Below are 24470 nucleotides of genomic sequence, written 5' to 3'. Positions count from 1 at the left end.
TCTGTTGTCAAAGAAAACCCCTTTACGCTGAGATTAGGAAAAGATCCCCTTTGTGCAGGATGTACTAAAAGGGTTTTTGTAACACTGTTAGTTTTGGACAGTTCATGTTTCTCCCCCTCACGCAGCCAAAACAAACAGGGGAAATGAACTTTGCACAATAAGTACCATTGTTAAAGTCCTAATGAGGCCAACTCCATCTCGTGGTGGCCTTTTGGTAACAGCCTGGCTTGCTCTCAGGGTTTGGGATTAATCTGGTTTGTATTTAAATTTCAGAATCTGACACAGAATCCAAGAAATGTGATACTCACTTGAGCATTGGCAAACCAGTCGTAAGTATTACCCTTAAATCCCATTATTTTCCGTGGATGTGCTTTGTATAAAATAACTTGTGTCTTATTGATCCCTTTTTCTTTGTTCTTAATGGTTTATTTTTTAAATAGAGAAAATAGATATAGCTGAGTTGTCAGAGTTCATAGCTGGGAAAGAGCAGCCACACTGTGGAAATTCACTATTTCTCAGCTCTCTGAAACTGTCTGACTCAGTTTCCCAGTCTCTAATCCCAGAATATTCCACTGTTGAAGTTTTCTAGTGTATTCAAAGCTTTAGTGCCTTGCAAACCCAGGGCCTGCTAAACTATTGCAAGTCTGTCCATTCTTGGAACCATCCTTTGCTCAGCATAGAGGATTTAAGAATATTGGGAATAAAACTGACAAAAATAGATCCTCTTTTTATATTATATAGAGAAATTGGAGCAAATATTTGAGTATGTACAGACTTATTTAGGAAGTTGGAGTCTGGTGAGGTTAATTTAAATGTCTGTTTTTGATCCTGAGCATGTTTACTGAGCTCTTCTCTGCATTATCTATACAGCAAACATAGGTTGTGTTCCTTCACACCAGTTTTTGAGGGGTTTTTGTTACGCTATTATTTTTTCATTACTGCTTCTGCCATCTGTATTTAATGCTACCAGAGGGCTGTGTTGCCTTTGTCAGAGGGAATTTGGAGTGTGGGAATCCAGCAACAAAAAAAAAACTTAGACAAGAAATTTCAGTCTTGAAATCAGAGCCTCTTGCTGTCCCTTGGCTTGGTGGTTAAATGTTACATGAGGGAGCTGTAAGAAAATGAGGTGTCTGTGCCTGAGCACTGATCTGGTGGCAGTGTCCAAGACTCCACAGCTGAGAATTTGCTCCAAATGAGTGATGCAAACAGTGACACAGGAATTTTCTCTCCCTACCCCGAGCCAGTGTGATGTGTCTCTTGTTTGGTGATTGAAGGGAAAGCCTTTACTGTGCTGGTTTAGAACTGAAAAGAGGAAATAATTGAAATTCAAATAATGCCTCGATATTTCCACTACAAAGGTAAAGAATTCCTCCAGTGAGGAGCTTCATAGGCAAACTAGCCACACCATGTTGTTGACTAACAAACCTTTTCTTGCAGAAAGCAAACTTACTTGCATTATTTATGCTTTTAATAGGTTTCTGATATACAAGCAAGATCAGCCGTTCTGTCCTGGAATCTCCCAGTTAGTTCACAGAATGGAGAGAGCCATAGTCATAGTCCAGCAGCATTTACATTTGAAGTAGCAATATCCAACAGTGGTAAAAATGGAAAATTTAAATCTGTCTATGTGTAAGTTTAGTTTCTTCCTTTAAGCACAATTGCCATGTTTAAACCATTAACCAATCAGCAATCTCTCTATCAGGAGCTGTTTGTTGACTTGCAGACCTTCCTACTTCACATGAAATAAATTTTAAGTAATATCACTAAAGAGTTACGTGGACAGTGGGAAAATTAAATGTGCTCTACATGGTTTTGCTTTTCAATGAGCTTTGAGCCTCGAAGGTTTAAGGAGGAGCTGTAACTCTGCTTTTTGTTTGTTTTTCCCTTTTCACAGTGGGGAGGAATTAACAATTACACTTCCTGATCTCAGACCAGCAACTGATTATCATGCCAGGTATGCTGCTGGGACGGAAATAATTAATGCTGGGGGAGTTACAGAATTACTGTGGCTTCATGGAAAAAAGGTGTGATCCAAACAGTTCAAGGAACGCTCTGAAAAAACACCATGGCTGTGGACACTGCTTCTGCTGTCTAAGTTCCAACTTACCTTCTAATTTCATTACAATATCACCTCATTTTCCTCCTTACTATTTTCTCTGTGTTTCTCAAATACAAACTTTAAGTTTTTCCGTGTAATTCTCTATCTTTAGAAGAAGATTGGACTGAGTGAGACGATTGTTGTAGGCTGAAGGCAGTGGTAAATGAAATGACTTAGCCTTGAAACTGGATCTGAAAGTCTGACTTGTCAGCTTGATTTGCAGAGTAGCTTGTGTGAAGTGCAGCAGTGCAAGGAGGGAATGGGGAACTGGCTGAGGGGGAAGTCAGATGTGACCAGGGAACGAGACGTGACGGTCGAGAAGTACCACACAGTAAATAATGCTGAGGGAGGTGTGGGGCTGGTCAGGGAGAGCCCAGCTGGTTAAACAAGCCAGGGAACGTGTGAAGAGTCAGTGCAGCCTTGAGATTTGCTGAAGCAAAGTCCTGTTCTTAAGCTGCAGAAATGTTCTGAGTGTGTGGAGTACTCAGCACAGCTCCACTTGCACAGAGGATGTGTGGTTTGGGGGGCTGTTTTCCATACAGGCCAACTAAACACACAGAAATGAGCACAAATCTTGTAGAGATTGAACAATTACCCTAAAAAGCACAATTTTATGGCCTGAGCAGCTGATTCAGCCCATTTTAGTGTCTGTACTCTTGCACAAGTATTGGCTGTATTTGAATCTTGAAGTCTTTTTAGTAAAAGGCTCATTTCCAGTCGGGGATTCTGTTACCATTTGGGAACACCTGCAGTTTTCACCCTGCATCCCACGTGTATTTCAGCACTAAAATATGTCCGTTGTGACAGAGGGTAACTGTAAAGTAAATGAAGATGACAAATGGGGTCTCTGGGACCAGCAGGTGTGATCCCAGTGTGATCCCATCCCTGCTCTGTGTGCGGGATCAGCAGGGACCTGTGTGATCCCATCCCTGCTCTGTCTGGGATCAGCAGGTGTGATCCTGATGTGATCCCATCTCTGCTCTGTGTGCAAACCCCCTGCAGCCCCTGCTTAGGATTAAATGCATTTTTGAAGCCAGCAGCTCTCTCCTGGAATTTCCAGGTGCTCATGCAACAGCAACATCATTAATTCTCCTTTGTTCAGAGTTTCAGCAACCAGCAGTTCCATCAAGGAATCCATTTCAGAGTTGGTGAGCTTCACTACAGAGAGCTGTGAGCCAGACTGTCCTGCTGCCCCAAAGCTGATTAACAGAACCAAAAACAGCCTGAGTTTGCAGTGGAAGGTGAGAAGCAGAGCTGGCTGTGCAGTGGGATCTGTTGGATTCATGTATAGTATGTTTAAATTAGCTTGGTCAATAATTTAATGTGTACTTTAGGTGTTGCCTCTTAAGTTGCTCAGTTAAGACTGATAATGAAATTATTATTTTCTTCCTCTTTTGGTGTTTACTGAGTTTCTTGCCTACAGCTTTAGTTTGGCAGAGTTTGTAGCAGGTCTCTTATGAAGTGTTCTGTAGGAAAGTTCTCTTCTCAACTGGCAACTGTTTTTGCTTGGGTTCCTACATGATAAATAAATATAAGTTAATATTCCTATAGTTATCCTGACCCATTCAAACTAAATTTCTTTGGCTGGTTTTGTGGATTTACACATTTTAATCTGACTTTTGAGTATATACAGTATCTGTGAAGACTTGTTGGTAGCTGTGTTTTCTTCTTCTTCTGACTACTGAAAATGGTTACAGCTAAATGACTTCAGTTAAATTATTTGTATAATCTGTACTTAGAAGATGAAGAAGTTCCCAGTTTATATGTCATAACAAGCACAAATGTTGTTCATCTGAACACTAATGTTGCTCAGTTGTTGAGCACACAGTGCAAGACACAAGGAAACAAGCTCTATGAATATAACTTGCTTTATTCATAAAAAAGAACTATACCTAAGTTAATATTCCAAACTCTCAGAATTAATAGAAGTAGCACAGCAGCCCAGAGCCTTGTTTTAAAAGGCAGTTGGAGTATATTGTATTCAATTGTTAAAATGTTGTTTTAATGTGTAAAAATATTTATAAAAGTACAACCATTTGATTTTAACTCTTTTTTCTTTGTTTCTTTATTTTCAGTCCTCAAATGACAATGGTTCCAAAATAACTAATTTTCTTTTAGAATGGGATGAGGTAAGACCTTTTCTAGTACCAAAAAAAAATCATAATGACATCTGTAGAGCAATTATATTTAAAAATACTCTTTGCTTAGGTACAGAAGCTATTTTGAGTGCAACTGTCCAGGCAGTTTAAAGGGACAAATGATCAGTGTGAGGGGACAGTGTAAAACTGCCTCAGTTGTCTTTCAGAGCATCATTAATTCCTGTGCTCTCTTTAAATGGATGAGCATTTGTATCTTTGGGAGCTGTCACAGATATCCCTCAGATTTTGGCCTTCTTACTGAAATGTATTCAAAGGGATAAAAAATGTCAAAAATATGTTTTGTTTTCAACTACAGTTGTTTATTGTGTTAAATCTACATTATTCAAAATAAACAGATACCTCAATCCAAATGTGGTTTATTCTCAGGAATGCTCAGAATGACCATCAGCATATTCAGTATGACCATGATGACATTAGATTTTGCATTCTTTAGGTTTTTCATTATTATTAAACGATGAAATGACATTTGTGGTGGAAGGTGTCCCTGCCCATGGCAGGGGGTGGGATGAGATGGGCTTTAAGGTCCCTTCCAACCCAAACCAGTGTGGAATGCTGTGATTTAGGAGATTTAGAGTGAAGAGGGTGACGTTGGCAGGGATCAGGCAGACCCTTGGTGGAGTTCAGCAGTCCCAGTGCAAGAAGTGACTCTGGTTCTCATTTTTTCAGGGCAAGAGCGGCCCCTTCAAGGAGTGTTACTACGGGCACCTGAAGCAGTACAAACTCACCAAACTCTCTCCCTCCACAAGATACTCGCTGAGATTGGCTGCTAAAAATGATATTGGAATGAGGTAACGACCCAAATCTGTGATATCATTTATTTCCTCCTCAGCCCCCTGTGCTGCTGTTGATGTTGTGTGCAATCCCTCCCCAGTGGGTTCAGCGAGCCGGTGTCGTACTACACGGCCGGGATGGTGCCCCCAGCCCCAGCCCCCCCGGTGCTGCTGGAAGCAGGAGTGACCTGGATGGCCCTGAGGTGGATCCCACCCCCTGGGGTGTCCTCAGATGATTCCCTCACTTACACCTTGGACATGGAAGAGGAAGGTTCTGTAAGTGCTGAGGTTGTTGCACACGTCAAATACTTGATCCTCCGTGGTGCTGAAATAAAAAATTAACTCTGTTTTACCTTTGAATTGCCAAGTCTTTCACGTAATTCATGATAAAGAGATGAAGCTCAAGCTAAAAAAATCGTGATGGACCTGCTCTGGTTTTTTGTTCTATCTTAAAAAGGAGTGACTGTGTTTGTCCTTGTTTTCCCTCCTTCCCAGGGTTATGGATTCCAGCCCCAGTACAACGGAGATGAGCTCTCATGCACTTTAAGAAACCTTAGGAGGAGCACATCCTATAGGTTCAGGGTTCGTATTTTATTCTGATTTAATGATGACTGTGCTTTTCTGGGTTTGGCATTTTCATGCAGCTCAGACACTTTGTATTGAGAGCAGGAAATTATCTGTTGTTGGAACAGGTTTTGGCGAAATCCTAAAACAAGTCAGATTTTCTGCACTAGCTAGTTCTTTTTTCTCTTAAATTGTTGTCTTTATTTTGGTTGCTTTTTTAATAGAAGAATTTTGTAAATCAACAGTATATTTACTGTCATTTTATGTTGTTAATAGATACTATTGTCATTAAATAAAGAAGTTACTCTTTTCACTCCCGAAACAGCTCTTTGCCTACAACAGTGAAGGAAAAAGCAGTCCCAGTGAGGTGGTGGAACACAGCACCAATCCTGACAAACCTGGACCCCCGACTAAACCAGTTGTAAAGGGCAAGATCCACTCCCACAGTGTGAAAGTTGTGTGGGGTAGGTGCCTTTTGGTATTCCAGTGCTGCACTGAACTGTGTATGTGCAGTCCCTCAGGGGTGCAGATCAAATCAGAGAGCTCAGGCTATTTATTTGTTCCTGCAGATACTATTATTGCAGGAGAAATACTCAGCATTAGCAAAAAATGGTTTATTTGGGGGCTGTAGTACAAAAGTGATGGTTTTCTTCATTCATTTTAGAGAAATCTCATGTGCTCTTAAAAAGTAAGAGCTGATACCTGCAATTAGCACTATTTTCCTAGTTACTCTTCCTGGCATAATCATGATTAATAATAGGAAAAAAAATTGCTCTGAAAAACATGTTGTGAATAATTAAGAACACTGGTTTCTGTTTCTGTTGTTTTCTACTTGAATGTATTCTGCAGTCAGTGAGTATGTTCTCTCAACAAGCTGATAACAAAATAATGGCTGGTTTTAAAATCTCCCATGATTTAAGATGTTGGTTTCTTTCAGAACCTCCCAAAGATAACGGAGGATCAGACATCTCTAAATACTTTTTGGAAATCTCGGAAGCATCAGCTGGTAAGGGATCACCTTTGGGTACTGAGTGTACTGAGTCTCCACCCCTGGAGGTGTTTAAATCACATGTAGATGTGGAACTTGGGCACATGGCTTAGACTTGATGATCTTGGAGATCTTTTCCAACCTGAATGAGTCTTTCCTCGTTGCTCGAGCAGTCAGTTGTAACACGTCGTGCATGTTCTCTGTGTAATCACTCATTTAAAATCAATTCTCTGGCTTGACTGTTGTGTTTGGGTGAGAGAATTTTCACGTGGGATTTTGCAGAGGTTTTGAAGTGCAAAGTGTTTCATTTCTTTGCTCAGGAGGGAAGTGGGACACGGTGTACAGCGGGGCCCAGAGGGAGCACGTGTGTGACCACCTCAGGCCCGGCACCTCCTACAGACTGCGAGTGTCTTGTGTCAGTAAAGGTGGGGAAAGCCAGGTGAGCAAAATCACAGCAACTGGGCATCTGGAAGCCATTTCTGGTTATGTTTTAGTGAAATGTTTTTGTGTTCCTGCTCTAAACTAACCTGTCCCACTGCCAGGCCTCCGATGTGACGACGGTCACGACGTCGGCGGTTCCCCCCGGCCCCTGTCCTGCTCCAGCCCTGGCAGGCAAAGCCAAGCCCAAGGAAATCCCTCTGCAGTGGGGTGAGCACAGGGCTTGAGCAAAATGCTCCTCTGATTTTAACTGTCCAAATAACAACAGTCTGTAGAACTTCTTAGGGAAGAAAGTAAAAATAGAAATATCGAGATGCAGGCTGTGCCCTCAGGTGGTTTTTAGGTTTGGGGGGTTTTTTGTGTTTTTTTTTAAGAAGACTGCCTCTGATTGAGTGATACAGTGAGACTTATGCAGACATAAATATTTTCCAGTGAGAAATCTTCCTGCCTGCCCATGACTGACTCCTGATTGGCAATTTAAAAATCAGCTCTTCTTTTCTTATTGTTACCTCAGTAAAGGAGATAATCAAAGATACACTGTTTTATGAAGAAAACAGGGAAAATACCTGGGGAAAAAACCTGATGAGGGCCATCTTAAACTATCGATATCTGGGGGGAAAAGCAAGCTCCATGAAGTGTTTCTGCTCAGATATATGATAAAAACTTGCCCTAACTTCTGGAATTTAGCAATTAATACTGGAAAAACCAATCTGTTTTTGTTTCCTAGGCCCCCCAGCCGTAGATGGAGGTTCTGACATTACAGAATATATTCTGGAAATGGCAAACTCTGAACAGGATGAACACAGGGTTGTGTATCAGGGCCCAGCAGCTGAGTATGTAGTGACCAACCTGCTTCCAGGGAGAACCTACTGCTTCTGGATCCGGGCAGGGAATAAAGTCGGGGTAACCACTGCCAAACCACATCTCATCTGTTCTTCACCAGAGTGTGCAATGATGGTGCTGCTGGAGAAGTCTGAGGATATTTTGTAGCTTGTGTTGTGTGAAGAACCACTTAATAATGCCTTAAGAAATTGTTTGATGTGTTCCAGTGAGCTCACACTCTGCAGCTGGTGGTGTGGGAACAGCATTGTGTGGAGAGGGGTGTGTGCAAGCCATGCCAGGTTGGAAAAAAGGGTGGGAGAAATGTTGGTTGCATAAAAGTCTTTGTGAAACAGTCCCCAGCTGCTTCTGGAAGCCAGATCCTGGCTGGGGGAGGGAGGAGTTACACAGCCCTGGAGTGGGAGGATCTCAGATTCCTGTGGGAATGGGGCCAGCTTAGAGTAAACTACCTGCAAGGGATCTTCAGTGGTGCTGTGGAACTGAGCACTGGGCTCTGCTATCTATTACTCTGTCAAGTTAAAAATGGTTTGTTTTCTTCACCTGCACATCAGTTCCTGCTCTGGTGCTGTTGCTGTGTTCATGCAGTTGTGTTTCCCTGCAGTTTGGCCCCTACTCTGACAAGGCAGAGCTCTCCACTGCTCCGGGCCCCCCCGAGCAGTGCTGCAAACCCCTGATAACCTGTAAGAGTGCAACTTGTGCTGTGGTTTCCTGGGAGGTAGGTGTTGATGGCTCTCAGTAATCCCCAGATTGGTGTTTGGCTTTTAGAGTTGTAGTGACGTGTGTGGTACACAGAAATGGCAGAAATAACATATGTAGAGCTGGAATATTTTAAGCCCAGTTCTTTATAGATGTTTATGTTGGGTTTGTAAACTTGGTTTGAGTTACTAATTTCAGTCTTAACTGGACAAATTGGGTGGCGTTTAATCCTTCTCATGTTATGGTAACTAATATGTAATAGATTAGTTCATCTAATTGGTGAGAGACTGTGAGTGAATGAAAACTGTGGTCTGAACTGTGGTGATGTTACAGCCACGTGTCACCTTTTAACAGGCTGAACTTAAAATCCCTGGGAAGAGACCTCAGGTTTCAATCCCAGTGCTTCCAGAGGTTGGACTTGGTGGTCTTGGAGGTGTTTTCCAACCTTAACAGTTCTGTGTCTCTGCTCAGTGTAGCAGTAGATCCCATCTGTGTGGTGAATGTGTAAGTGCAACAGCTGAACTGAATTTCTCCTCTAACCCCACAGAGCCCGGCGTGCAACGGTGCAGAAATCGTGGAATACAGGCTGGACTGGGGCCAGGTGGAAGGATCCATGCACATCATCTACACTGGCCCTTGCCAGAGCTATGAAGTCAAAGGGCTCACACCTGCAACCACCTATTACTGCAGGGTACAGGTAGGAAAAGCCTTTTACTGTCACTGAGCACACCGTCGAGTTCTTGCAGTTTGGAGAAAAACCAGCTAGAGAGGAATAAAGTCATGTGCTGTCACCTAGGAGGTAACTGGGAAAAGTAGTTCCCCTTCTCCCCCAGCCCCTCCTAATTCCCTGTATCTAGAAGAGAGGTCAGACCCAGTGTGCCTTGAAATCCAGACACTTTGCTGTGTTTCCATTTTATTCGGGAGATTTTCCATTCTCTTCCGTGCTGCTTTAAGAACACATGGAAAGGTGTGATAGATGTGACAGCCTGGGTAGAAAAGAGCTTTGGTGAACTGTCCCTGGTGTGTTTTCTCAGGCTGTGAACGTGGCTGGAGTGGGGCTCTTTGGGGAGACCAGCGTGGTGACCACCCCGCCGTCAGTGCCCGCAGCCGTGGCCGTGCTGCACCTCCTGGAGGAGGAGCAGATGGAGATCTCTGCTCCCTTCTCCACGTGCCTTGCAATCCAGTGGGAAGAGCCCTGCTGCCACGGGGCTGAGATCACAGGGTACAACATAGAGTATGGGGAAAAGCAGCTGGTCACTGTGGGGAGGAACACAACTCATGTCCTGGAGAATCTGCTGCCTGACACTCTGTACAGGTAATAACTGGTTTATTTTGAAACCACGCTGGTAGGATTTAAAAGAATAGCTTTGAGGGTAGTGGTGTAAATGTTTAGAGCAGTTTTTCATTCAGCTGACAGACTATTTGCCTAATTCACCCTGCAGCCCCAGAAAATCACCCCAAAATTGTCCTATCCAGACTCAAAGCATGATATTGGCAGGAGTTAGATCGTGGTGTTAAATTCACATTCTGTCTCAAAGCCAAGGCCTAGTTCTGAGATTTCTGGGGTTAGAATTTTTCATTGTGAAGCATATAAAGGGATAATCAGGTGTGTGGCCAAAGGAGGATGGATGGACAGGTCAATAAGTGTTCCTGTGTCACGTGTTCAGTCTTGGTTAAAGCTGAGTTCAGATTAGGGGTCTGCAGTTTTAATTTCCGACTGCATTTTAATTGCTTTATTGTATGCAGTTATATTCTGTACCTTTTAACTCTTGTTTTATTACCCAGTATTTTTCCTGACCACATAGCTGCTCTCTCCCATTCCCAGAATCAGAATACAGGCCATAAACAGCCTTGGAGTCGGTCCTTTCAGTCATTCCATGAAAGCCAAAACCAAACCACTACCTCCTGACCCTCCTCATCTGGAATGTGTGGTCTTCAGCTACCAGAGCCTTAAACTCAAATGGGGAGAAGGGCCCAGCAGAGCTTTAATTACCAACCCTACACAGTTCAACTTGCAGATGGAGGACAGGTTTGGCAGGTAAGTTCTTGTTGATTTACTACTTCATGTCAAGTTTTTAAGGTATTTTAGGTATTTTCCCTTCTGCTTGCACTAGTGAGTCACTTGGGCATCCCAGAGTTTTCCCCTTAGTTTGCAGCTTTGCATCCCATCTTTCAACCAGAAATGCTGTCAAATAACTTGCACTTCTGCAATACTTTGCACTTCTATTTGTTTTTTTAACAGTAAATACTATTTACTATTTGAATAATAAACATCTTGCCATTATCCTGTGTTGGCAGGGGTTTTATTTTTTGGAAATTCTAAAACGAAGTGCAGTTTGCATAAAAGAAACACAGAGTGGCCAGCTGTTCTTTAACTTGAAATTTCAATTTATTTGGTACATTCAAGGGTTCTTCTCTTGATTCGGAGCAGGAGTTGGGTCCTGCAGCCTCAGTGGGATGGCCAGTGTGCACATGGGGAGGAACCTGGGACACCCAGAGTGTGGTGTCACCTCCTTGTCCTTAAGTTAAAACAAGTGTTCCACTTCTGATACTGAGCTGGACGTTTGTGACTGCTGAGTAACTGAACTGTGTGTGTTCTCTGTGTTTCCAGGTTTGTTACAGTTTATAATGGTCCCTGTCACACCTACAAGGTACAGAGGCTCAGTGAATCCACTACGTACTATTTCCGGATCCAGGCCTACAACGACGCTGGAGAGGGAGGGTTTTCCCAAGTTTACGCTTTCACTACAACTAAATCTCCACCTGCATCTCTTAAAGGTGAGCTGGCCCTGCCCCAGGAACCTCTGCAAGCCACTTCTGTGCAAGATTCCTACAGCCTGACACTGCCCAGCCCAGAGTCTTTCCAGGGCCTTGAGGGACAGAGAATGGGAACTGGTTGTGAGGGGCTTTGTGGGTATGAGAAGGGCTCCTGCACTGCAGCTCTTCCGCCCCTGAACTAAGCATTCCAACCTTTTTTCAATTGGAAAGGCATTTTTCAGGGTTACCCATCATTTGGTGTAAGTTACAAGAGTGTGTAGCAAATGAGAGCACAAATAATTCCTCTGGTCTTCGCTTTCTTACTTGAACCTCAAAGGTTCTTGGTAAAGTCATTCTGAAGATCAGAGTGCTGAGGGCCTGCAGGAAAATTAATTGACTGAACCATGTTTATAACATGTAATTTCACCTCTGGGCATGGACAGAAATGCTGGTTTCTGTAGTGATTTGAAAGTGCTGCTCCCCCCTACAAGCATTAGGCATCTGTCAGCTCTAAAAGACAGACAAGTGTAACTCAGTGATCATTTTTTAAGCTTATGTCATGAAATAAAAGAAAAAGAAATAAACAAACAAATCTTAATTGCTTAAAATTATTGGAATGAATTACCTCTAAGGATAACGGTTCTACATTTATAGAAACAGTTATTCTTTTTCTCTGAAAACTCCAACAAATCCCTTTATTTTCCCACAGCACCCAAAGCAAATCAGCTGGAAGAAAACACTTATGAAATCACATGGGAGCCTCTCCAGCCAATGAAAGGAGATTCCATTGTTTACATCCTTCAGCTTGCTGCTGGCAGAGAGTTTGATCAGGTACCTTCTGTGCAACATCAGGAACTTGAGGGGTTTTTACTTGGAAAAATTATTACAAACAAAAAGATGTGGCTATTTCTAGTGGAAGGTGTTCCTTATGGCAGTTACAACTTCCTTGTGAGGGGCAGAGGAGGGGCAGGGACTGAGCTCTGCTCTGGGGGGACCAGGGACAGCAGCCAGGGAATGGCTGGAGTTGTGTCAGGGCAGGGTCAGGTTGGATCTCAGGGAAAGGTTCTTCCCCCAGAGGGTGGTTGGGCACACAGGGCAGTGGGCACAGCCCCAAGGCTGCCAGAGCTCCAGGAGGGTTTGGCTGATCCTCTGGATGTGCTCGTGGTGTGACTCCTGGGGATGGGCCTGAGCAGGGCTGAGGGTTGGACTGGATGATCCTTGTGGGTCCCTTCCAGCCCAGCACATTCTGTGATGCTGTGACTCCAGGAGGTGCCCAGCACTGCACACCCTGTGAGGAGGAGCAGGAGGTCCCGGTGCAGTGTGTGGGGTGGCTCCTGTGTGACTGTCCCGTGTCCCCCCCAGGTGTACAAGGGCCCCGAGACGTCGTTCCGGCTGCCGGGGGTGCAGTCGAACTGTGAGTACCGCGTGCGGGTCTGCGCCGGGCGGCAGAGCCAGGACCCCGTGGGCCCCCCGGAGCTGCTGGGCCCCTACAGCCCCAGCACGGTGTTCTCGGCGCAGCGGCAGGAGCAGGGCCCCCCCTGCCCCGCCGCCGGGCCGGAGCTGGCGCAGAGCGGGACGCGGCTGCGCGAGGAGCGGCTCATCGCCATCGTGCTGCTCTGCGGCTTCGCCGTCGTCGCCATCCTCTTCGCCGTCGTCATCCAGTACTTCGTCATCAAGTAGGGCTGGGCCCGGCCCTGCTCAGCCCTTTGTACAGAAGCTCTTTCGGGTATTTATGGTTAGTCCTAATGAAAATCCTAGCTGGGAACGGCCCCGTGCGTTCCCGCCCTGCTGCTGGCTGCCACTGAGGCTGGGTTGGCAGATCCTTTCCAAATGCTGAGCGCACGTTTCTTGTAGAAAGGGTGATTCTGGGTCCTCTGCAATCAGGGTGAGCTGTCAGAGAACAGCACTAAACTGCCTTACGGTGCACGCTGGGGGTGTGCACCCTCCTCCTCTCTCCCGATTCCAGCCACTCGGAGAGGGAAGGCATTGCTAGAACAGTCCTTTGCCAGCACCACCAGAGCAGCGGGAGGCGATCGCTGTTCCGTCAGGTTTTGTTGTAGTTGATATCCATGAAATCCAGCAGCACAAGTGCTTGAGCTTAGAGCAGAACTGCAGAGCCTACTAGAGCATACCACATTTACTAGACTGTAGAAGGAAAGCAGAATATTGACTTAGTGATATTACTACTTTACAGTTATTTTAATATTTGGGGTTCAGTAATAATCATTTCAAGTGTTGGAGTAGAGGGTGCCAGTTTTTTAGAGTTTTAATCCAAATCAATGCCAGCTGGAGCGTGAGCAGGACACGGAGGAAAGGCCCCTGTTGTGACCGGAACGTTCCTGCTGTCCTGAGCAGCTTTGGCCCAATCCACATTTCACTCTCAGTGCCTGAGAGAAAAGTAATTCCCTGTGCAGCGTGCTCAGAACAGCACAGGTGTTGTTGTCTTCAAGGAGAAAGAGTGCATTTATGATAAATGTTACACTATTTGGCTCAAACTGAGCAATTTTTGTACTATTATTAACCTGAAAAATAAAAAGTTCAGCCTGCTTTTGGGTGCCCTTCTAACTTAACCCCAACGATCAAATTGTACGTGAGAGAGCTCTTTTTAGATAACATTTATACGATGTTTTAAACGACTTGCTATCCCAGTGGTAGCAGCTTCACATTCCATGGTTTTCCTGTTGGGAATGTTCAGCCTGCTATGAACTTGTCTGAAACTCGTCCTGGTTGGCTGGGGGATATTTTTGTGGACACTGTGCACTACATTTGACTGTTGTGTTCCATCTGCTTGTGAATCCCTGAGGAGGAGCCTCACAGCTCCTGGCTCCGTTGGGTAAAGGTTTTGAAAGCTGGAACTCACAAATTCCCGATGTTTCAGGATGGGTCTTGCCAACAGCGTTTGGAATATGCCACAGAAAGGTGGATTTAGGGTGTTTTGCAAAGTCTGTGGCTCCACTTTGTACATCAGAGCGATGCACTTGTACGTGGGAGGGTGGATGTGACAGAGCTACAGGCGCCGTGTTTCCAGTCATGAATTCACCACCTTGAGGGTCTTTCTCCTACGGCAGTTGAGGAATAAAGTCGTGTTAGTTTGAGGCATTGTGTTGTATTTCAGATGTGGAAAACCTAAATTATGGCCTAGTAATGCTTAATCCTCTTCACAGTAGATTTATGGTGCAATCTGAAATTAATCTTTTCAAAACGTACTCTTCATTTTGTACTCTATTTATTTTGATTAAAAGTCCTGGAAAAAAAAAATGTATGTTTGAATGTATTGTTCTACTTGTAGCAGAACTTTAAGTTAATCATTTATTATATCATAGAAATCTCTCCCTCCAGTGTCGGAAAGAGTTTTATACAGATATTAGTCTTTAGTTTGCAGAAGAGTTTACAATCTGTCTTTATTTTCCTCATAGCCTCCCTTTAGCAGATAAACTGATAAAAAAACCCAGATAAACTGCCTTCAGAAATCTCTGTTGCCAAAGGGTTATTTCTTAACTCCTTGAACCAACTCGTAGAGGGTTATTTGGCAATAATACTCCTGATCATTTAAAAAAGAAATTAGGAACGCAGAGTAAATACTAACAAGTCATGACTTCTAAAAACAAAATCCTTTTGTAATTGCCACAGAATACTCATAATTCCAGAAACAACTGGGATTTATACTGCAATACGGATTTTTCCATCAGCTGTTGTCCATTCCAGAAGGATGTACCCTCGTGGCATTAATGTTTTTAGGTATCTTCAGTTTTCTTGTATTGTCATTTTTGAGGTATTTCAAACGTATGTTAAAGCTGCCATGCATTGTATTACTAAATTGTAACTATCAAATAGATAATATATTTAATACAACCAATAAATAATACAAATGTATTCAAATTTGACTCCCGGCTCCTGTGGTTTTGTGGGTTTTAGTCTCGTTTGTGTCATGTGGAATTTGAGGTGAAGGAACGTGCTCAGTGGCATTAGGAACTGAAATAACTTTTCTTCTGTAAAGACTATTTTATTTGTGGGACCCTTGGAATATCACTGTCCTTTTCCTCCCCCGGAGCTGTGGCAGGAGGGACCAAGCCGTGGGAATTCCTGGACCACTTTGTGTGAGGTCAGGATGGTGCTGGGACAGACCTGAGGGTTGAGCAGTGACTTGACCTTTAGGAAGAAGGGAATGTGTTCATAATCCCACAAAATGAGGAATTCCTTGCCGTTTTCTTTTCCAGCATTTTACAGGTTGCTTTTCATCCACTTGAGAGAGCAGAGAGCTGGCCTGGCTTAACCTGCACTGCACCTCTTGGCTCCTGTGGGAAGGAAGGGACATGAGTTCTGTTTCCCAGGTTTGTGAGTAACAGAAAGGTCCTAAAAACCAGACAGATCTTTTCCCAGGAGCTTGGTGAGGAGGAGAGGATGGGAGGGGCTTTATTTGACCACCAGTCTTGCAAATGAGACAGTCGGACACTCAGCCTGGATTTACTTTCCACTTGAGAAAAGATCAGGGATGACGAGCTGGAAAGTGCCAGGAGGGGGGAGATGAGGGTGATGGGGGCCAATGTGAGGGAAAACCCACGGGAAGGCTCTGGGAGGCTGGAATTACAGCCAGAGGGACAGGGACACCCTGCAGAAGGATGTGCCCATCCACAGTCCTCAGGAATTCCTCCATAACCCGGGAATGGGGTGCTGGCAGAAGTGAGAGGGGTATCAGGTACAACACAAACCTCCCCTGTCCTTCTCGGAGCTCAGCTCTTGCAGCTTCTCTACTCTGAAGGGCTGTTCAAAAGCCAGAGTTTTTTGGAGCCAAATAATGTGGGATTTGGGCTGGAAAGGTCAGTGCTGAGCACAGTCACTGCATTGTCCGGCACATCCCAGTTCTGACGTTGGGGAGATTCCTGCTGCCCTTTCCAACAGGCAGAAGCACTGGCTGTGGGTGTTTATTCAGGGGATTTAAGCACTTGGACACCTCTAAACAAGAAAAGCTGTGTATGTGCCATGGTTCTGCTTGGCTACACCTTAAACACCTCCTGTCTGTGAAGAAATTCCCAGTTAAATTTTGTGGGATCACAGGCTGGTTTGGGTCGGAACAGACATTAAAGCCCATCTCATTCCACTCCACCCCCTGCCATGGGCAGGGACACCTTCCACTAGACCAGGTTGCTCAGAGCTCCGTCCAGCCTGGCCTTGGACACTTGCAGGGATTTAAAATTTGTGGGATTTAAATCCTGCACCCTGAGCAGAGCCGTGCCTGGTGTGTGCTCGCCCGGGCTGTGCTCCGGATTTCTCGGGGCAGATAATTCCCAGCTGGCAGACACTGCCTGGGATGAACGACCCCGGCTCGGTGGTGGCAGATGGAGGAGTCGGAGCTCGACCGGGACACACCATGACCCCATTTCCTGTTTTCCAGTGCTGAAAACAAGCCCAGTGTCTGAGTGAAGAGGAAGGGTGGATGCTCTTCCATTGGAGCAATGCTCAGTGCCCACAGAATGCGGAATTCAGACATTTATCCTGGAGAAAAGGAGGCTCGGGGGACTTCCTTGCTCTCTGCAACTCCCTGGCAGGAGGGGGGAGCTGGGGGGGGGGTCAGGCTCTGCTTCCATGGAACAAGGGACTGGACAAGGGGAAACAGCCTCAAGCTGTGCCAGGGGAGGTTAAGTTGGATATCAGGAGGAATTTCTTCATGGAAAGGATGGTGGGGCATTGGAAGGGGCTGCCCAGGGAGGTGGTGGAGTCCCCACCCCTGGAGGTGTCCAAGGAAGGACTGGACATGGCACTCAGTGCTCTGGGCTGGGGGACAAGGTGGGGGGGATGGGGCATAGGTTGGACTCCATGATCTAGGATGATTCCATGATTCCCAGTACAGCCGTGCCCCTGAGGACTTGCTATGGGGAGAAGCTTCCATGACCAGGAAGGTGTTTGTGGCCTCGAGGACAACTGTCTCCTCTGTGGAAGGTGGCTCTCCGTGTCTCCTCCTCACTGCTGGTTTCCCACAGAAATCCTGCAGGTAGCTCCTGGTCGTGCTTCCCAGCCTGGAATATCACCTGTGGGTGGGTGGGGAAGGTTTCCCAGCATGGATCCAGGGGGTTTCAGGGGTAAATCCAGAGTCTCACTGCAGTTCAAACATCATTTTCTCTCCTGCCTCAGGAACAAATGGAGTGAGAGCCACAGCCCCATGTGCCAAGTTCCAGCCTGACCCAGAGCCTGCGGTGGAAGAGCTCCCCCCTCTTCCCTAGGACAAGGGAAAAAAAGTGGATTTTGTTTGTTGTCTAAGGTCAGTGTCTGGAATTCCTCCTCCCTCCTCCTCGCAGGATGTTTTTGTGTAACGCTCTGACTCATGGAAGTCAAATGACTTGGCCTCGGAGCTGCGGTGCTCCGGCCAAGCTCCTCGGCTCAGGAATTCTGTGCCTGCCCCTCATGCTGGGTGAGGGTTTTCCAGCCCCTGCAGGCACTGCCGGAGCCACGGGGCTGCTCCTGCTCCCCAGCAAGGTGAGCCCAGCACCCCCAAAGTTTTGGGATGTGTTTCCATCCAAGTTGGCTGATCCAGGTGCTGGACACCTTCCTGGGTGGGGATGGGGAGCAGATGGAATGTGGCAGCTGCTGGAACGTTCTGCAGTGAGGTACAAGGTGGAGCAGAGGGAGCAGAGGGAGCTGCTGTTCCTTTCCCCCCCTCTCTGGGGAAGCTCAGTGGGAGTCCCTGGGACATCCTCGTCCTCCAGCCCTTGCTTCAGTTGGACCATCACGGGCAGTAACAACATGTTGCAACTGCTCCTGGAATGCTGCTGATCCCTGTCTGGCAAAATCTCAAGAAAACTTTATCTTTGGTTCTGTTTTGTCTCTGAAAGGGAGAAACTTTGATGAGACCCGCATGGAACATGCTCTACATGACTTTCAAATCCATCCAGCTGCCACGAAAACAAGCTGGAAAAAGCTTTTAAATTTGCTTCCTAAGTGGAACCAGTTATTTTCAGAGCAGTGGAAATACACAGGAACACACTTTCGTTTTTATCTAACCCTGGGAATGCCAGCAATTTAAAAAGTGGCTTCAAAGCCAGTAATGAAGTAACAAAACATCCCCTCCTGCTGGACCACAGGGCAGGCGGGGGCACTGGGCTGTCTGAAGCAGGGGGGACAGGGGACGGATCCCTGGATCCACCACATTTGTTCTGTGGATCACTTGGTCTCCAGGAATATTTATATTACAAGGAATTTCTGCCCCGCCATGCAGCGTCTCCATGGCAACCGCGCCTGGCCGCGTCTCCATGGCAACCGAGCCCTCGCGGCCGCCGTAGCCCCGCGCGCCGCTCGGCGGTCACGTGAGCGGGAGCGATGGAGGCGGCCAAGATGGCGTCCCCCAAGAGCGCCCCCAAAGACGCGCAGGTACCGCGGGCACAGGGCACGGGGGCAGCGGGGCGGCGGGGGCTCCCCGCGGCTGAGCCGTGCCCCTCTCCCCCCGCAGGTGATGGCGCAGATCCTCAAGGACATGGGCATCACTGAGTACGAGCCGCGCGTCATCAACCAGATGCTGGAGTTCGCCTACAGTGAGCGGGGCCGGGGCCGGCGCGGGAGGGGCGCGGGGAAAGGCCGGGGGGAGCAGGGCAGTGCTGTGAGAGCAGGGCAGTGCTGTATCCGTGTTCCCTTGGGGGTTTCCCGTCTCAGACTTTAACCACTGGGCTCGGTAGTCGCGGAGATCTTTTCCAGCCTTAATTCTGAGATTCTTTGAAAGTAATCACAGAGTCACAAAGCCCAGGGTGGTTTCGGTTGGAAGAGACTTTAAAGCCCACCCAGTCCCACCCCCTGCCATGGGCAGGGACACCTTCCACCAGCCCAGGTTGCTCCAAGCCCCGTCCAACCTGGCCTTGGACACTTCCAGGGATGGGGCAGCCACAGTTTCTCTGGGCAACCTGTGCCAGGGCCTCCCCACCCTCACAGGGAGGAATTCCTTCCCAATATTCCATCAAACCCTGCCCTGGCAGTGTGAGCAATAACCCTGCAGGGAGTCATATTTCCAGTGCCAGGGCTGGGAGGGAAGGGTTGAACTGAGCTGTCCCCCCAGGGTACGTGACCACCATCCTGGAGGATGCCAAGATCTACTCGAGCCACGCCAAGAAGTCGAGCGTGGACGCGGACGACGTGCGCCTGGCGATCCAGTGCAGGACAGACCAGTCCTTCACCTCCCCCCCGCCCAGAGACGTGAGTGCAGCCCCCCTGCTGCCCCCACAGCCCCCCTGCTGCCCCCACAGCCCCCCTGCTGCCCCCACAGCCCCCCTGCTGCCCCCGGGGCAGGGGAGGGGGCAGGAGGGACGTGGGCCTGTCGTGTGTCCGCAGTTCCTGCTGGACATCGCCCGCCAGAAGAACCAGACGCCGCTGCCCCTCATCAAGCCCTACTCGGGGCCGCGGCTGCCCCCCGACAGGTACTGCCTGACCGCCCCCAACTACAGGCTCAAGGCCCTGCAGAAGAAGGTGAGGGCTCTGGGAATGGGGAATCTGGGGATGCTCCTCCTGGGGTGGCAGCAGTGGGGTTGGGATGACGGTTTTCCACACCTCTGGAAGGCACTTGTGGGCAGGTGTTGAGCTGGGCACGTCAGTGGGTGTTTGGAACCATCAGTGAATATTTAGGACCATCAGCGCCCTCTGTCTCTAGCCTGCATTTGCAAATATTATTATGGCCAGTTAATCTGAAATGCAAAATGTGTTATAAAATCCATCTGGGAGTTTTGTAGCATTTAAGCAGTATCACAGAATCACTGAGGTTGGAAAAGACTTTCAAGATTGAGTCCAACCTGATCCCCACCTTGTCCCCCAGCCCAAGCACTGAGTGCCATGTCCAGTCCTCCCTTGGACACCTCCAGGGATGGGGACTCCACCACCTCCCTGGGCAGCCCCTTCCAATGCCTGACCACCCTTCCCACGAGGAAATTCCTCCTGATGTCCAGGAGGAACTGTCAGGTTGAACATCAGGTTGTCAAAGGCACAAGCCAGGCTTTGGTGTAGATATTAAGGGGTATTTTGTACTTCCATCTCAGTTGTTTCTGCTCTAGAGGGAAAAGATTGACTTTGCTGGCAAACACTGTCTCAGTGTGGGGATTTCTTATTTATTCCCTGATTCCCTGGTTCTCTCCCCCAGGTCTCCTCCACAGCAGGCAGGATCACAGTCCCTCGCCTGAGCGTGGGTGCCGTGAGCAGCAGACCCAGCACTCCCACTCTGGGTAGGAAACAGCTCCAGAGGGGGTTTCCCACCTTGATTTTATGGAGGGAAATTAAAGAGGAATAATTTAAAGGACTTTTCAGCCACTGAGGGACTGTCAGTGGCCACCTGACCTTATACTGTTTGACAGCTAAATTAACTTAAGCTCTATTATTACAGTGATCTTTGATACATATTGACATTACAAATTCACCGTATTTGCGATAAATTCTTTATTTAAGAGACTATTCAAGAAATTTACTGAAGTGCGAGGGTTCTTCCTCAGTGTCAGTGTGACACTGAACTAAACAGAACTGAAAAAGAGCCATTTCTAAAATGTTCACAGAACTGAGGGCTGAGCACATGCCCTTAGAAATAAGTGTGTGTTTATAGCCTGGAATTGTGTGGGGCTGGAGGAAATGTGGGAAAAGGAGTCAATGTGTGGTTCTGCCTGGGAATCTGCGTCGGTGTGTGCCCGTGCATTCCCACAGGTTCCATTTTGGAAGCAGATTTAGGAGCGTCTGTTGATGTATTTTGATGGATTTTGAGGGTTGTGTTGGGTTCCAGGTACCCCCTCAGCCCAGACCGTGTCTGTGTCAGCCAAGGTGGGGGCCCCGGTGTCTCTGGCCGGGCAGCGCTTCACTGTCCAGATCCCGTCCTCCCAACCTGCTGGGAAGTCAGGTATGGCTGGGGTTGCCTTGGGGTTGGAGCACAGGGATAATCACAGGGTGCTTTGGGTTGGTAGGGGAAAAGCTCCTCCAGTCCCACTCCTGCCACGGGCAGGGACACCTTCACTGTCCCAGGTTGTTCCAACCTGGCCTGGACACTTCCAGGGATGGGGCAGCCACAGCTTCTCTGGGCAACCTCAAGTGGGAAGTAACCTCCCCTCTCCCTCATTCCAGTAACTTCCAGTGTCCATTCCCAGCACAGCAGTGACAGCCACAGAGCATCAGTGTCTCTCATGCCTTGGCTCCACCTCTGGGCTCTCACTCCTCTGTCCTCACCCCACAAGCATTTCCCCACCTTCTCCACTTCCGTCTGGGGATCATTCCAGGGTTTTCAGCCTGGGATGTTCAGCCAGCACACTGCTTTATTGCCTTGGAAGTTGTTTCAGAGGGGAAGATCCCCTGTCCTTTTTCCAAGCTCTCACTAAATGATTCCCTTTGGTGCCACAGCCACCCCGACCACCCCGACCGTGCAGAACGTGCTGATCAACCCGTCCCTCATCGGCCCCAAAAACATCCTCATCACCACCAACATGGTGTCCCAGGGCACAGCCAGCGACCCCAACCCCCTCAAGAGGAAGCACGAGGACGAGGATGACTATGACACCTTGTGATGGGAACGGGGCCCTTCCTGGGACTCACAGGGGGTGGGAAGGCTCTGGCCAGGGGGGTGGGAATGTGGAAATAAAGTGGAGTGTGTTTGTAACCTGGCCCTTGTGTCCTGTGCACACCCCCCGTGTGATCTGTGGCAGGTGGTTTTGATCTGGTTTTTATCTCCAATCACAGCCCCTTCAGGAATGCCAGAGAATCCTCCGAGGATCACTCTTTTCCCCTGTTTGTCATCCATGTCCTGGTGTCCCTGACTGTCATTCCCATTGTCCCTTTCTTCCCACAGGAGCCAAACAATGCAGTGGAGGTTTCCAAACACCCCAGCCCTGTATCCTGGGGTCATTCCCAGCACAGAGGCACAAAGAGCCCAGTGCAGCCAGAGCTGGGCACTGAGTTTGGGTGGGTTTTACTCCTGGATCCCCCAGCAAACCCAGCAGAGCAGAGCAGAGGTGGCACAGAGGAGAAGGAAAGAATTCCATGGCATGAGAGAAGGGAACAGGGGGATTTCTTGGAGGACAAGGCCCCTGCTTTGCTCAGGAGCCTCAGCCCCTTGTGCTTTTCCATCCCAACAAAGGTTCCAGGCCCAAGGGATCCAGAGCCAGCACAGCACTCACTCAAGTGCTGCTGAAAGAGGAGCAGGGATGGTGCTGGAGCAGCTCCCTCCAGTCCCCAGTTGCCAGCGGCTGTTCCAGCCCCACTCAGGAGCACAGGCTCAATCCCCTCCAGCCTCCTGCTGGGTGAGACTCTGGGCATCTCTCCAGGCAGGGCACAGCTGTGCCTGCAGTGGGAGCTGAGCGTGCTGGGCCATCTCGGGAGGTGGGAAAGCAGGAGAGGTTTGTGCAGGAGGAGCCCCAGCAGAGCCCCCCGTTAGTGAACAGTCCGTTCCTTCTGCCGCTGGTAATCTGGGGGAGAGGCAGAGCCTGAGCAAGGGGGAGTCACCCCCAGAGGCAGGAGAACACCTTCTGGCCACACCTGCCCAGGCAGAGGCAGAGCTCGGGCCCCTCTGCCTTTGCAATTGCACATTTGCATCCCAGCCCCTCATTTCAGGGCATTGAGAGCAACAGTTTGTTTTCAACCCTCTCTTCCCCCACTCCATGTTTTCCTTTCAGGAAGAAACCTATTTGGTGGAAGGTGCTGCCCCCGGAGCCCCGGCCCCACTCACTGTAGGGGAAGTAGCGCACACGCATCGTGATCTCCCGGGCCGTCTTCAGGATCTCCACGGCCTGGAAAACAAGGGCTGGGCAGGGCTGGGCAGGGCAGGGCCTTCCCTGGTCCCGTGGGGAGGGGCTGGAAGGGCCTGGATGCCCCCCCTGCCCCAGCTCACCTTGCTGTGCTCGATGTCCTGGAAATCCACGTCGTTCACCGACAGCACCTGGTCCCCCTCCTGCAGCCCCGCCCTGTGCGCGTCCGAGTCGGGGATCACCTGGGCACAGGGATGGCACGGGCTGGGCACCGACCCTCCCACCGCACCCTCAGGGCACCGGGCAGCACAGGGAGCAGGGAGGGCTCAGCCCCGGCAATTCCCGGGGCTGGGAAGGGACTGGGCAGTGCCACAGGAGGGGCTGAGTGTGGGAAACCCCAGCCTGAGCTGGATCCAGGGGGGAATGGACGGGGATGGACACACCTTGGAGATGAAGATTCCCAGCTGGGAGGCTTTTCCTCCCCGGATGTTGAAGCCCAACTGTGAGAAAAACCAGCAGTGAAAGGCAGACACCAGGGCCCTTCCCTTGGCCCAGGATCCTTCCCATTCCCCACGACCCTTCCCCTTCCCAGGACCCTTCCCTTGATCCAGGACCCTTCCCATATACAGGTCCCTTCCCATTCCCAGGTCCCTTCCCATTCCCAGGTCCCTTCCCATTCCCAGCTCCCGCCCCTCTCCCAGACGGATCCCGGTCTCTGGTCCCGTTCCCAGCCGCCCCAGCCCCTCTCTCCCACCTCCCGTTCCCGGAACCCCCGCGGGGCCGCCGCTCCCGCCCTTCCGCAGCTCCCCCTCCCCAATATCCCGCCGGGAGCGATCCCTGCCCGTGCCCCCCGTCCTGCCCCTTCCCGGCCCCGGGAATCCCGCGGGCCCCGCCCTGCACGGGCCGGGTCGGGACCATCGCGGCTTCCGCGGGAAAGGCGCCGGGACCGGCCCCCCGGGCCCCGCGGGCTCTCACCTGCGCCCCGGGCGGCTTCTGCAGGGCGATGGTGCGGGGCAGGAACCGCGTGAGCTCGTTGTTGTAGTCGGGGTGAAACACCCGCTGCGGGGACGCGCCAGCTCAGCCGGGGCCGGGCCGGGCCCCCGCCCGGGCGACCCCGCGGCCGCCCCCGGGCCGGCGCGGCCCCCCGACCCCCTCACCTCGTGCGGCGGGACCCAGGCGGGCGGGCTCTCGTAGGGCGGCAGGAAAACCACCGGGAAGTCGTCGTAGGGAGCGCGGGGCTCCATGGCCGCCGGCTCGGGCGGCGCGCACCGCGCGCCCATTGGCTGCGCCGGGCCGCGCCCGCCCCGGGGGACGCACCGGCACGCCATTGGTCCGGCGCTCTGCCGGCCCCGCCGCTTCCTGCCGCTGTGATCGGCGATTGGCTGTGCCCCGCCCCTCGGTGAGGCAGTGCCCCGTGATTGGTTTGAAGTCCGCCCGTCGGTGACGCACCGCTCTCTGATTGGCCATTTTCTCGCG

The 24470-nt window shown here is 49.3% G+C and overlaps 3 protein-coding genes across 5 annotated transcripts in view; 2 read left to right on the top strand and 1 right to left on the bottom strand.

Annotated features, from left to right (window-relative positions):
* LOC127471136 (fibronectin type-III domain-containing protein 3a-like) overlaps positions 1-15194 on the top strand; it is a 41193-nt gene extending 25999 nt beyond the window's left edge. For both annotated transcript variants that reach the window (XM_051787756.1, XM_051787767.1), the window contains 20 exons: positions 274-329; positions 1475-1629; positions 1895-1954; positions 3201-3339; positions 4174-4227; positions 4924-5045; positions 5129-5303; positions 5523-5609; positions 5917-6055; positions 6529-6597; positions 6900-7018; positions 7122-7227; positions 7745-7920; positions 8459-8572; positions 9101-9250; positions 9588-9868; positions 10379-10591; positions 11165-11331; positions 12020-12141; positions 12673-15194. In XM_051787756.1, coding sequence (XP_051643716.1) covers positions 274-329; positions 1475-1629; positions 1895-1954; positions 3201-3339; positions 4174-4227; positions 4924-5045; positions 5129-5303; positions 5523-5609; positions 5917-6055; positions 6529-6597; positions 6900-7018; positions 7122-7227; positions 7745-7920; positions 8459-8572; positions 9101-9250; positions 9588-9868; positions 10379-10591; positions 11165-11331; positions 12020-12141; positions 12673-12990 — 2822 coding nt within the window. In that variant the 3' untranslated portion in view covers positions 12991-15194. The remainder of the gene's footprint in view (positions 1-273; positions 330-1474; positions 1630-1894; positions 1955-3200; positions 3340-4173; positions 4228-4923; positions 5046-5128; positions 5304-5522; positions 5610-5916; positions 6056-6528; positions 6598-6899; positions 7019-7121; positions 7228-7744; positions 7921-8458; positions 8573-9100; positions 9251-9587; positions 9869-10378; positions 10592-11164; positions 11332-12019; positions 12142-12672) is intronic.
* Positions 15195-18524: 3330 nt separating this feature from the next.
* On the top strand, positions 18525-21818 carry TAF9B (TATA-box binding protein associated factor 9b). 2 transcript variants are annotated; one of them, XM_051788068.1, is made up of 7 exons: positions 18542-18672; positions 18752-18833; positions 19349-19485; positions 19621-19755; positions 20420-20501; positions 21047-21160; positions 21655-21818. In XM_051788068.1, the coding sequence occupies exons 1-7, from the start codon at positions 18622-18624 to the stop codon at positions 21816-21818; spliced, it is 765 nt and encodes a 254-aa protein (XP_051644028.1). In that variant the 5' UTR covers positions 18542-18621. The 2 variants fall into 2 exon arrangements, with proteins under 2 accessions (XP_051644020.1, XP_051644028.1); XM_051788060.1 differs by having other exon boundaries at positions 18525-18672; positions 21047-21786.
* An 86-nt stretch (positions 21819-21904) lies between these two features.
* Positions 21905-24337, bottom strand: LOC127471365 (PDZ domain-containing protein 11-like). The gene is made up of 6 exons (XM_051788191.1): positions 24152-24337; positions 23970-24053; positions 23438-23494; positions 23138-23236; positions 22976-23036; positions 21905-22715 (listed from the first exon to the last, which is right to left on the bottom strand). Exons 1-6 carry the CDS (start codon positions 24320-24322, stop codon positions 22681-22683), a joined length of 507 nt encoding a protein of 168 aa, XP_051644151.1. The 5' UTR covers positions 24323-24337; the 3' UTR covers positions 21905-22680.
* Positions 24338-24470: the final 133 nt, after the last annotated feature.

The sequence above is a fragment of the Manacus candei genome, unplaced genomic scaffold (assembly GCF_025592945.1).
Source record: "Manacus candei isolate 608988 ecotype Guabito, Panama unplaced genomic scaffold, ASM2559294v1 h1tg000003l, whole genome shotgun sequence".
Classification (NCBI taxonomy): Eukaryota; Metazoa; Chordata; class Aves; order Passeriformes; family Pipridae; genus Manacus; species Manacus candei.
The sequence above is the reverse complement of the archived record's forward strand: the minus strand, read 5'-3'. Positions and strand labels throughout refer to the sequence as shown.

Excerpts from the sequence above, each read along its gene's own strand:
- LOC127471365 (XM_051788191.1), bottom strand. The coding sequence starts at position 24,322 with ATGGCGTGCCGGTGCGTCCCCCGGGGCGGGCGCGGCCCGGCGCAGCCA. Across the intron at positions 23,037-23,137 it reads AGGACATCGAGCACAGCAAG|GCCGTGGAGATCCTGAAGAC; the intron begins GTGAGCTGGGGC and ends CTTGTTTTCCAG. Across the intron at positions 22,716-22,975 it reads TGTGCGCTACTTCCCCTACA|ATTACCAGCGGCAGAAGGAA; the intron begins GTGAGTGGGGCC and ends CCTCTCCCCCAG.
- TAF9B (XM_051788060.1), top strand. The coding sequence starts at position 18,622 with ATGGAGGCGGCCAAGATGGCGTCCCCCAAGAGCGCCCCCAAAGACGCG. Across the intron at positions 18,834-19,348 it reads GATGCTGGAGTTCGCCTACA|GGTACGTGACCACCATCCTG; the intron begins GTGAGCGGGGCC and ends CTGTCCCCCCAG. Across the intron at positions 19,486-19,620 it reads CCTCCCCCCCGCCCAGAGAC|TTCCTGCTGGACATCGCCCG; the intron begins GTGAGTGCAGCC and ends GTGTGTCCGCAG.